Source organism: Astatotilapia calliptera, chromosome 15 (genome assembly GCF_900246225.1).
Source record: "Astatotilapia calliptera chromosome 15, fAstCal1.2, whole genome shotgun sequence".
Lineage (NCBI taxonomy): Eukaryota > Metazoa > Chordata > Actinopteri > Cichliformes > Cichlidae > Astatotilapia > Astatotilapia calliptera.
Window position 1 is genome coordinate 31,234,038 of NC_039316.1, and position 12,933 is coordinate 31,246,970.

Genomic DNA, 12,933 nt, shown 5'->3' on the forward strand with positions numbered 1-12,933 from the left:
TGAGGCTCGGACATACTCCACTGGGTTTCAGCACCACTGTACAAGGACCGGACCCACACATACAGTGTACGAAACGTTTCTTTTTACTTCTCGACACACAGCAGTGTACTTTTAAGGTTTGGCACACACACTTCTCACTACAGCTCTCTCCCGGCGTTGCGCACACCTTCTAAAGCCTTTCCTCCTCTCCACTCCAGCATCACTGACAACAGTAGAGAGCTCATCAGTGCCACATGACTACCTGTCCACTCACCTGCCTGGCACTGCCCCTTGAACTCGCTGCGTCACCCCTCCCCTGCAGCTGAGCCAGGGACCACACCTCCACCACAATTAAACATACATGTAGGACTGTCTTCTTCTATTTACACAATATCTCCAAAATTAGAAACATCCTGTCTCAGAACGAAGCTGAAAAACTAGTTCATGCATGTATTACATTTAGGCTGGACTACTGTAATTCATTATTATCAGGGTGTCCGAAAAAACTTCAGACAGGAACTAGAAGGAGAGAGCATATTTCTACTGTACTGGCTTCCATTCATTGGCTTCATTGGCAAATCCAGAATCAAATTTAAAACCCTTTGCCTCATAAAGTCTTCTATAATCAGGCTGCATCTTATCTTAAAAACTTCATACTACCACACCACCCCAATGGAGCACTTTGCTCTAAGACTGTGGTTCTGAGGTTCTGCAGTTTTGTATACTGGTCCTCAAGAGGAATCACATTTATATGATGTTTGGTCAATGCTGGACAGATCTCAGCAGTTTTTTTCTCCAGCAAATGGATTGTATCTTAACAGTCCTCGTCCCGATGCATTCTCAGCATACGTAGCTCATCCTCCAGGTAGGCAATCCTATTAATCAGAGCATCTTTCTCTGTCTGAGCCTTCTGATCTGCCTGCCATTGAGCCTCCTGCACCTTCCTCTCATACCAGCGCTCCATCTGAGTCGAGACCGTCTCAAAGAAATACTGGGTCACCTCAATGGCATGCATGTTGTCCCTCTCCTGAGTAAACGTAGGCTGGCCTCCAAAGACCTCTGGAGGCCTGACCTTTATGTCCCCTCTCAATTTAGTCCTACCCTGAAAATATTTCTTCTGGTGCTTCCCTGTATCACAGTGTCCTTCCTTCTCTCTGATCCCTATGTCATTTCTGCTGCTGCAGCGCCGCTCCGTGGCTGGAGAGAAGCTGCTGGATCTTTGGCTCCTGGCCCCACTCCTCATTATGTCCACATCATTCAGCTCCTGGTTCTTCCTCTTGGTGTCAGCAGAGGTCACAGAGCGCTCCTTTGGCCGAACCACCTGAACAGATGATGGGGGGTTCTTGGCTGCTGTGGGAGAGTCATCCTCAGTATTCTGATCCTTATCACCATCTGTACAATTCACAAGAGGTTCAGCCAACATTAAGCTTCACGGTACCCTGCTGTGCTTCTAAATTCAGATACAACTGTATTTGGCCCTAAAAATCATGTGTGTGTGTTTTTTTTTAATCCTGTTGGCGTTCCCCGAGCCTGGTTCTTCCAAAGATTTTCATCCTGCTTACTCATGAGCGAGTGTCTGATTGGGGGTTTTCTCTGTATTATTCTAGGGTCTGTACCTTACAATGCAAAGGTACAGACCCCTGAAGCCTGTCTGTTGCTGTATAAATAAGATTAGAATAGAACCCACTAGGCAGCCTGATAATTAGCATGCAATGCAAATCTGCAGTCACGAATAGCATGTAGCATTTTCTCTGTTGTATTTTCATGGTGTGAATAGACCTATAAATGCTGTATAGAATTCCTGTTTTTTCAGATTCCAGAACTGATGCCAAATTTGGGTGGGAATGGGTAGGAATTATATAATTGTTCATTTTTTATTATTTGTTTATGTATACTGAAGATACTTGCTGTTTTCTTTTGCATATCACTGGCCACTTAGCATTTAGACATTATCAAGACAGACTTTGATGACCAGCTGTTCTGAATTTTTCAGAAACTGCTGGGTTACTGGGATTTTCCCACACAACGATACACAGAAAAATGTGGAAAACAATTTTGTGAGCAGTTCTCTAGGCACGAATGCCTAGTTGAGAATGGGCAAACTGAGTTCCTGAAACAGTAACTCATTAAAACCAAGGTATTCAGAAGAGCATTACTGAACAGTGTACACATAACATGTGGAACCTTGAAGCAGCTGAACTACAGCAGAAGACCACACCAGTTATCACTCCTATCAGCTCAGAACAGGAAAATGAGGTTTCATTGGATTCATTTTATTAATTTACAGGGTCGCTGTTTTAAATTTGATTTGAAGCTTCTTCTTTTTTTTCTTTTTTTTCTGAAACAAAACAAAGCATCTTTGTTTATGCTGATTTGTTACCTGGAGAGCTCTCCACATGAACAACAAAGTAGTGACTGGCTGTGCCACCCTCTGCCACACTAGACTCTTCCCGGCTGAACTCCAGGAGTGGAGGGTCACTGTGGTGCTCAAGGCACTGGGAGCTGCCCCCTTGTCCAATGGGCACCACAGCGAAGGGTGCTACATTAGCTTCGGCCACAGTAGAGGAGTGCTGTAACTTGGTGCTGCTGGGCTCTCCTGTGACACGGCCCTCCATGTTCTGCAGTTTGGACAGACACCAGCTCTTCAGTTCACTGGCCAGAGCTGTCTGCTTAGGGGACACAATGAACCACACACAAGAGTTCTATTAATGACAGAAGAGCTCATTAGATCAGTTCCCATTCATTTAATGCATACACTGTCCTAAAAGTAGATTAAAAGAAAACAATGATGTAATCTTTAATGGAGTTCATCTATTCATCATTATATCCTGACATCCACCTAATCCAGCACATTAGTCCCGTATAAGATCACCTACTGAGATTGAAAAGTTGTGTACAGTTCAGTTTAATTAATTGTGCACAGGTCAACTGATCAGGTCCCCTGCTTGCAGATATACGGGCACTTCAGCATACTGTGGACCAGTACAGAAAAAGAATGATAATGCTAGCTGCAGGAGTCAATAGACATACTGAAGCATATATTACTAAAATATATTACTAAAAGAAGTAGAGACCAGACAGAATTGCACCCTATTAATATTACAGTGCCTCTTTGTACAGCATCAAGCTATAAGAGAAGTCCTGGAATCTCTTTGGATAGACCGTCTCTAGATTCAGCTCGTGTGAACATGATGCAGTTGACAAAATTTTATACGTAATATATCGAGAACATCTGACTAGTTTAATGTTCTGGGGTTCCACAGCCAGCTGAGTGCGAATGAGGCAGTGAAATGACTCTGGGTGGAATGTGCTAATGTAATTACACGGCAAGATATTCCTCTGCCTTCAACAGAATCCACATCCAGTTTATAGGTTCATAGAATGTGATCTATAATTGTGAGCATTTGCAATACTGTTATTTCAATTTAATTCAGTTGAATGTTTGGGCCCACTGTGTAATTATTAGTATGAAAATCATGACGACTTAAGAAATGCTTAGAAAAATTACAGTAACATCTATTCTACTTCACATACTTATGACTTAAAGGAATGGGCCACAGCACCAATAGCTTCACATTCACAATTAAAACAACAATTCTATTTTGTTGGCTAGATGTAATAAAACTATAACAATTGCCATGAGGGCATTGGTTACCCTGTGAAACATTCCAATAGAGCACTTCACTCCCAGACGCTGGTTTACTTGGGGTATCTAGGATATTTAAAAGTAGAATGGGAGGCAGAGCCCCTCTTTTGTGGAAGCCTAACAATAGGTTTAAACTTTCCTTTTTGAGGAAAGCATAAAGTTGGGGCTGGATCAGGTGACCTTGAATCCTCCCTTAGTTATGCTGCAATAGGTGTAGGCTGCTACAGTTTCCCATGATGCACTGGGTGCTTCTTCACTTACCTGTGTGTTTACACCACTTTGCACTTAATAATTAGTTATTATTCTCTGGCTTTCTTGCACAGCATGTCTTTTGTCCTCTTCTCACCCTCAATTAGTCACAGCAGATGAATGCCCCTCCCTCAGCCTGGTTTTGCTGGTACTCCTTTTCTGTTACTTTTACGTTAGCTGTAATGGGACACACACCTTCCAAAAGGTTCAGCTTTTATCTCGTCCGTCCACAGAGTATTTTCCCAAAAGTCTTGGGGATCATCAAGATGTTTTCTGGCAAAACTGAAATGAACCTTTATTTTCTTTTTGCTCAGCAGTGGTTTTCGTCTTGGAACTCTTAGCCTGCCATACAGGCCATTTTTGCTCAGTCTCTTTCTTATGGTGGAGAAATGAACACTGACTAAGGTCAGTGTTCATTGAGGCAAGTGAGGCCTGCAATCTTTAGATGTTATTCTGGAGTCTTTTGAGACCTGTTGGATGAGTTGTTGATGCTATAACCTTTCCGGACTGAGAGATTTCAATTACTTTGTTTGTCATTTTTTCCTGAATTTCGATCGCAGCATGATGTCTGGCTTTTGAGGATCTTTTGGTCTACTTCCCTTTGTCAGGCAGGTCCTATTTAAGTGATTCCGAACAGGCGTGTAGTAATCAGGCCTGGGTGTGACTAGAGAAATTGAACTCAGCATTTCAAAGATGTGATACACCACAGTTAATTTATCTTCTTAATTATAAACACCTTCATTTAGAAACTGCATTTTGTGTGTACTTGTGTTATCTTTGCTTAATATTTAGATTTTTTGTTAATCTAAAACATTTAAGTATGACAAACATACAAAAAAATAGGAAATTAGGATGGGGGCAAACACTTTATCACAGCACTCAATGATGATGCCCAATTTCGATAGCTTGTTGTGTCCCAATGTCATGCAGACCCCGGTTAACATTTTCTATTGCCTTTGTTTGATCTGGAGATTACAGTAAAAGGTCAAATATGTTAAATTTCCTTTTTCTTCATGAACAAACTTCACACACAACAAACATCATTCTGTGATGGCTTCATACACAGAGCAGTCAGAGTTCCACAGTCAGAGGTATCCTGACAGTGTTACCTGTCTCTTTTCTGCTTCACGTCGTTCCTGCAGGGCCCGTTGCTCGATCCTCTTCAGACAGCTGCTTCTCTCTGCTGACGCTCTCTCCACTGTCATCTTGTCAAGAGCCCAGATCTAATCACAGACAACAACGTGAAAACAGGGCTGACACCGTTAAAAAGATAAAGGATTTATCTACTGTGCTTCCTATCATTTTACTGCATGTCTGCATTCAAACCCTGCTGTCACACAGGCTAAAGGCAGAGCTTTATTCACCTTCATTCTACAAATGCATTCAAGTTTAGGCTTCACTAAAAACCCAAGAATAGACAGACATCCTTGTTCTGTTTATTCTGTTCTGTCACAGTTTTACAAAGGTGTATTAGGGCCACATTAAGAAAAAAAATTGAGAATAAAGTTTTATTTCAAGAAATCAGTCATAATAAAAAGCCAAAATGTGCACATTACAGTTACTGTTTTAAGACAAACTGTCAATGCTGCCATACCCTCTACAAAATGACTCGTGTAGAAACAAACTTGGTGAAACAAATTGATCGACTGTTTTGTGATCGAACATACATTCTCTTTATTGCACGATGGTGCAATCTGTTCATTACCATCTGTCCATATTTTGTTTTGTACCAATCCACTCTTCCCTGTTTGTGTGTTTTTCAGTCTGACCACATGCATCCTCTTACCACACCGTGTTTATATGCCAAAAGAGAAATCATTTCCTTCTTTGTAACTAAAACCAATTCTGAATTTTTTATTCTCATGTACTAATATTATTTTATTATTATATGAATATAGCGCAAGGTTCAGTTACCTTTGTACAAAAATAGTTGGTAGAATTGTCCTTCAAGGAGCTACTTTTTACTTTCTTACTTGGAGTACATTCCAGAGCCTGCACTTTTTCACTTTGACTTGAGTAAAAAAAGTTGCTTCAGTACTTCAATCTTACTGGAGTAGCTTTCAACCTCTTTACTTCTACTTAGATAAGTAAATTCTGTACTTTTGCTACTTCTGCAGACAACACACACACATAACACATAAAAATAATTACTCACACTAATAGGAGTAACTAAGGTGCATCCGGAAAGTATTCACAGCGCTTCACTTGTTCAACATTTTGTCATATTCAAAAATGAATGACATTAATTTTTCACATCAAAATTCTAGACATAATACCTTATAATGACAAATTGTAAAAAAAAGTTTGCTAGAAATTCTTTTAAGTTTATTAAAAATAAAACATTTATATAAAAATTTATATATAACATGTACATGTAGCCTTGTTATTTTAGTGAAGCATCTTTGGCAGCAATTACAGCCTTAAGTCTTGAGTATGACGCTACAAACTTGGTACACCTATTTTTGGACAGTTTCCTTTTGCAGAACCTTCCAAGCACCATCGTGTTGGATGGGGAGCATCAGTGCACAGCCATTTTCCCATCTTTGCAATTCAATTCAATTTTATTTGTATAGCACCAAATCAGAAGAACAGTTCCCTCAGTGAGCTTTACGTTGTAAGGTAAACCCTGCAATAAAAAAACAAACAGGCAGAGAACCCGCAACAATCAATTGACCCCCTATGAGCAAGCACTTTGGCGACAGTGGGAAGGAAAAACTCCTTTTTAACAGGAAGAAACCTCCGGCAGAACCAGGCTCATGGAGGGCGGCCATCTTGACCGTTGGGAAGAGAGAAGGAAGACATTTCTCTCTCTATGCGGCATTCTGAATCAACTGAAGGCTTTTCAGGGAGTAGGACAGCCTGATAATAATTATAACAATGAATTACAATAGCCTAGCCAATTTACAACAGCAGGACTCTAAGTTGTAGAAACATCTGACAGATGATTGGTAGAAACAGGATTCACCTGAGCTCAAATTTTGAGTAGCAAAGTCCGTGAATGTTTATATACTTATGTGTGTGGTATATTTTGGATTTGTATACATTTTTTAAGGAATTTTAAACAACTTTTTTCACTTTGTCATTATGGGGGTATTGTATCTAGAATGAGGTGAGAGTGAAAATGAAGTTAATCCATTATGGAATTAGGCTGTAAGATTTTAATATATGGAACAAGTGATGTGCTGTAAATACTTTTTTTGGATGCACTATAACTTGCTTCCATTTCAACAATCTGTCAACAAGGGGATTCCCAAAGACTCATTAGCAGAAAACTTGGCATATCACGACTTGGTGTGCAGTACGCCCTTGAAAATGTAAGAAAACTTGGAAAAGTGGAAACCAAAAGATGAAGCCAAAAGGCAGGCCTAAAAAAAACCTAGACGGTAGATGAACAGTATCTAAAAAGCCTTAGTCCTTAAGGAATTAATCTGGCCGTTCAGTTGATCTATCTACACTTCATGAGACCTTATCAGAAATGGCCTCAGTCATGGCCTCAGTCATGGCCTCAGTCATGTCCAGGGTGTACGCTGGTGTACGCAGCAGTGAGGGGCAGCGTACACCCTGGACAGATCGCCAGTCTGACACATAGAGACAGACAAACAGTCACACTCACATTTACACCTATGGGCAATTTAGAATCATCAATTAACCTCACTTGTGAGAAGAAGAGAGAACCCACACAAATTCCACACAGAAAGACCACTCATGAAGGAAGGGAAAAAATAGGGCGGCAGAGTTGAGAGGTAGGGAGGCCTCTGAAATGCTGTTAACCTCGTGAATAGCACCAACTGCAGTTAATGTTATGTGAGTGCTTACTTTCTTTTGTGGATCAGTTGCAATGAGCAACTGTATATGCTACCTGGTGTTTGTTCTTGCGGTCGAGCTGGCCCATCTTGCTGTTCAGTTGGTCTTGAATGATGTGGATCTCAGTTTTCATTTCCTCCTTGGTAGCTTCCAGCTGGTTTTCCAGTTTATTTATGAGAGGCTCACAGCGGCAGCCATTCAGAGGAGCCTGTAACACAAACCAGCAATCCATATTTAAATCATTAAGGTATTGTAGTGGAAAAATGACAGAAACAAGGATGTTCATTAGGAATAAATGAAAACATTCTGAGCACTCACATGTGATGTAATTAACTCTTTACCTTTAAAACAGATAAATAGTGAGTGCTTGGTACTGTTGCCTGATATGCCTCAATGGTCACATTAAACATGAAGGGTTTTAGCCCATCATTACATTCTACAGTCTACAGGTAGGTTGAAGGGCAGAGGTGGAGGGTTGCCTGTAAAATGTAGTACATTACCACATTCAGGCGTTTTACACAGCACCCATCAGCTGCGCACACTCAGCATAGACCCAGGGTTATTATAAATAGAAAAAATACACCAGAGGAAAGTAGTAGAGTAGTAGACTGAAGCTCCTTGCATGAATCAAAAGCAGAATTCACAATTTTCTTCAGACCTCCACCATAGGCATGCCACAGAAAATGGACAAAATCCAGAAGTTTATGAACAGTGTGATAATAACCTTTGGTTTGTGTAATGTTAGAAGAGGAAATTAAGGAAATTCCAGCAGAAAAAAGGGAAATACGAGTTTTGTTGATTTGTGTATTTTGTAACAACGTTTCTTAGCAATAAATCATACAATGGGAAAGCTTTTTCATTTCCTCTTAAATGATGTCACATTTGTAAGGAAAATGCATTTGTGGGCTGAGCAACAGAGAGGATTTAATGCCAAGAAGCATTGCTATGACAAACAAATGGAAATTTTCTTTAAATTTTCATTAGTCGCTCTGGTCACTGTGGTATAAGTGTCTCTTAATTATTTTATCAAGATTTAATACACACTACTAACCCGTTCATCCATAAGTTATGTCAACTTCAATCAGGATATTTTTCTTAAGTATTTTTATTTATCTGTTGGTATGAAAGGAAGAATAAAAATACTTAAGAAGAAAATCCTTATTGAGGTTGTGATAATTCATGCATGACAGGGTTAAATAACAATAATTACAATGAAACACATCATAGTAACATGATAGTAACACCAGTGGGTGGCAGGGTATGGGGTGGCACATCAGTGTCCAATGTAGTGGTTTAGTTAGAAGTCTTAAAAAACAAACTAAACCTGTCTGAAGGATAGAAAAAAAAACTTTAGGAATTTTATTTTTTTTTATTTCATCTTTATTTATACAGGTAAAATCATTGAGACACTAGGTCATATTTTCAAGATATATCCATACAAACTTCAACATGTTAATACATACTATAGTTATTAAAAATGGAATGGCAAAATCAACAATATGGTACATTCTTAAAAAGAAGGAATTTAATAGCCAGCTCAGCAGCAACAAAAAGCCTGTAAACCCACAAAAATGGACAACCATTTTTATTTCTTGATTAATAGAAACTTGACTAGCCAAGTCAAGAACACACTCAAGGAGATATCAGAGACATGTCCATGAATGTAAATACAGAGGATTTACAACAAGGTGCAAACCACTAGTTACAGCCAAGAACAAACTGGCTGCTGATGAAATGTAGAAAACTATACTCTCCACTCAGATTAAGCCATGTGGTGTAAATGAGACTTCATAGTGCGAATGAAAACCTATCCAAAACATACTACAAAAGCAAACCAATAGCTTCTGGAAGCAAAAAATTGATATTCTGCAATGGCCAACTCGGTCACAACATCCTAACCTAACAGTACATGCTTTTTAATTGCTGAGGATACAAATGAAGCAACAGAGACCTACAAACAAGCAACATCTGAAGGTGGCTGTAGTAAATGCTTTGTAAAGAATTTCAAGGGGCAAAACACAGCATATTGTGATGTACCTGGATCCTAGACTTAACCTCCTAGGACCTGCCGTCCACATATGCGGACATCACATTTTGGGTTATTTAGACCAAAATACTCAATTTTGCTCTACATGGGCCTGATATCCACTTACGAGGACATTATACTGCTACTGTTGTATCAAAATTTTAAATGAATATCCTCATTTGTGGCTCTCATTTTTCTTAAAAACAAAAACAAGGTAAAAAAAAATCTGGTAATTCTTTGTTTTTGCATTTATCGGGCCCCAATATGCCCAAATATCAAAGAGAAATTAAAAATGCATGTCGTGGAAGGGTCTTAGGAGGTTAAATACTATCGTTAGAACTACTTTAGTAATTACCAGTAACCAAGCTAGATACAAGATACTGGCATTTACTGTCTGAAGAATAATTATTTGCTTTTCTCAGTGTCTACCTAGCCTGGTTGTTATTTAACAGCACCTTACTTGTGCCAAACTGGCACCCTCAGTGTTGGCGAAAACATGGTAATGATAGTCACTTACCTGCATTATCTTGCCATCTTTTGCTCGGTACAGCGTGTACAGCTGATAGGCTTTGAAGTTGTGTGGAGGGATGGAAACATAAGGGGCAGTTCCACGCAGTTTACCTTTCTTCTTATGAATGGTTCCACAGTGCCTGGTCTCTCTGCAGTGCAGAGGGTCAGACAAAGATGGCTGCAACGGCATTTGTAGGGAATTAATATGTTAAGCTTTTGGTTTTTATATTGTGCAATGTGTACATTGTGCCTTATCTACATTTTTTAGTTATATCAGTGGCACTTCTTCAGGACAAGCATGTAAAAACTGACATAAACTAAAAAGCTCCTGGCATGTTTGCATCCATCCTTTACATTACTGCCATCTTGTGGTAGTAGTAGATATTTAACTAACTACGTAGGTAATAATATTTTACAATCCATTGGCTAGGAAGGAGAAAGATAGAAAGATGAAGACATCCATATAGAGTGCAGACAGGCAGGTATTTTTTGATGTGATCCAATTAATTTTGTTAAACTGGTAAATAATGCAGTAAGATGTTTTTGTTTGCGTGTTTAGGCAACAGGGTGGAAAATCATCTGTGTCACCGTGTGTCACTGACTTAAGTTGTATCTATATTTTATGTTATATACTCTATATTATATATGTTGAATGGATATATCGTGATTTATAGTTAGATTAATTCCTCTCGAAGATTAATGGTTCATGCTAACACTATGCATCAAGTCTTATGACCTGTTGCTCTGCAGTGACCATAAAACTGCAATAGTTAACCAACACTATGTGGTCGTAAGTTATTAATTCATGAGTAACAAGTAATTGATTTTGGCTACAAAAATATCCTGCTGGCCATAAATAAGTTGCAATCGGAATTACCTCTAACCATAAATGTGTCCGAAAGATGCCAAAATATCCCTTCTCTCTATATCTTTCTGTTACGCCTTGTCTTTGTCATTGTCTGTCTTTGTCTGCTGCTTGTGCAACACCAGGGCTGTACACCCCAGGTTTGCTTGGTTTTTGCTGTGCTGTTCTTGGGTCTAGAAACTCATTAAACTGTTTCAACCTTCTCTGCTCTTCTCCAGAGGACAATTTTTCAGTGGTTTTAAATGGTTTTTAAATGGATCTAAAAAGGTGACTCTTCCTGTGACCAGCTGGACAAAGTCCAGGACAAACCTGGGATAGTTTCTTCTGAGGTTAGCCCTCATTACTGGTTACTTTCGCTTTTTTTTTTTTTTTTTAAAGGTTTTTATTCCATGGTTTATTCCATATTTATATGCACGGTCTTACCTTTTTTTTCCGCTTCCTGTTCTTTCCTCTCCTGGCGTTAGACTCAGTTACCTTAGTGTGTTTGCAGGCAGCTTGGTCACTGCTCTGGCTGTCGCCTGCAGCAGATACACTACTCTGTAGAACGAGAGGAAGGTTTATCTAAGCAGGTTCCAGAAACATTTAAACAGTATGAAAGATTTTAAAGTGGACATTATGAGACATATTGTGGATTTTTGTCTTTTCCCTTTTCTTTTTTCAATAATTCAAGTCTACAATTCTATCAAAATCGCAGTGTTCCCAATCGTTTCCTTTGCTATATTCAGTGGAATATTCAGTGGCAAGGACATTTCACGACTGGATTTGTGCACAGGTGGCATCCTATTAAGGTACCACACTGGAATTCACTAAAGTCCTGAGAGCAACTCATTCTTTCGTAAATGTTTATAGAAAAAGTCAAGCATGCCCTGGTGTCAAATTGTATATACTTGTGGCCATGAAAGTGATAGGAACACCTGAATTCAGTGATTTGGATGGGTGAGTGCATACTTTTGGCCAATTCAGTTCATGTCAATTCAGTTTTATTTCTATAGCACCAAATCACAACAACAGTCACCGCAAGGCGCTTTATATTGTAAGGTAAAGACCATACAATCAGACATCCGTCTTTGAGCAAGCACTTTGGCGACAGTTGGGAAGGAAAAACTCCCTTTTAACAGGAAGAAACCTCCAGCAGAACCAGGATCAGCGACAGGCAGCCATCTGTCATGACCACCTGGGGGTGAGCAGAGGGAGACAAGACAAAAGACATGCTGTAGAAGTGTGCCAGAGATGAATAATAACTCCTAATTAAATGCAGAGTGGTGTATAAAAACATGGTGAGTGAAAAGGGGTGAGAGAAGGAGAAACTAATTCCTGGCACACAATGATGTTGGCACTCTTGCTAACTCTAGCTAAAGGATATGATAAAGGCATTGTCCCCACAAAAATATAAAAATCCTTAGGGCTAGTACTGTGTGTGGCCAACGCCAGAGATATGTGGAAACAACCCTGACTCCCCTCCTCCATAAAAAAACATTCCTGCTCATTCCAGTTTTTGCTCACATTTTCCTATTTTTGTGATGAAGTCTACATTCAGTAAGTTTCAGCTACACTGACACTTAAGTATATTTACCTTACAGGGTAGCATCGCATTTCTAGGCACTGACTGAGCCCGACCTTCTGCCTTCAGCTCATCTCTCCTCTTCCTTGCTTTCCTGCCACGCACAAAACTTTGCACCTGAACACAAGAAGACACAATTCATCAAGTATGATTTGTGAATTATATATTGTATATATTGTATTGATAAGTATTGATGAGTACAGTTTTTACTGGCTTTTCAAAAAAAATTCAATTTTAGCTGTTAGTATGTTAAATATAGTTTAAGTGATCTGATTCTTTTTTCTTATATGTTG

At 39.4% G+C, this 12,933-nt stretch overlaps 1 protein-coding gene across 4 annotated transcripts in view; it reads right to left on the minus strand.

The window, feature by feature from the left end:
- Positions 1-420: 420 nt before the first annotated feature.
- The window catches only part of ankrd6b (ankyrin repeat domain 6b), a 71,960-nt gene continuing 59,447 nt past the window's right edge, over positions 421-12,933 (minus strand). For 2 of the 4 annotated variants that reach the window (XM_026194166.1, XM_026194164.1), the window contains 7 exons: positions 12,653-12,757; positions 11,503-11,616; positions 10,222-10,392; positions 7,734-7,886; positions 4,984-5,097; positions 2,360-2,648; positions 421-1,371 (listed from right to left, as the gene is read on the minus strand). In XM_026194166.1, coding sequence (XP_026049951.1) covers positions 794-1,371; positions 2,360-2,648; positions 4,984-5,097; positions 7,734-7,886; positions 10,222-10,392; positions 11,503-11,616; positions 12,653-12,757 — 1,524 coding nt within the window. In that variant the 3' untranslated portion in view covers positions 421-793. The remainder of the gene's footprint in view (positions 1,372-2,359; positions 2,649-4,983; positions 5,098-7,733; positions 7,887-10,221; positions 10,393-11,502; positions 11,617-12,652; positions 12,758-12,933) is intronic. The other 2 variants (XM_026194167.1, XM_026194165.1) reach the window with 1 other exon arrangement.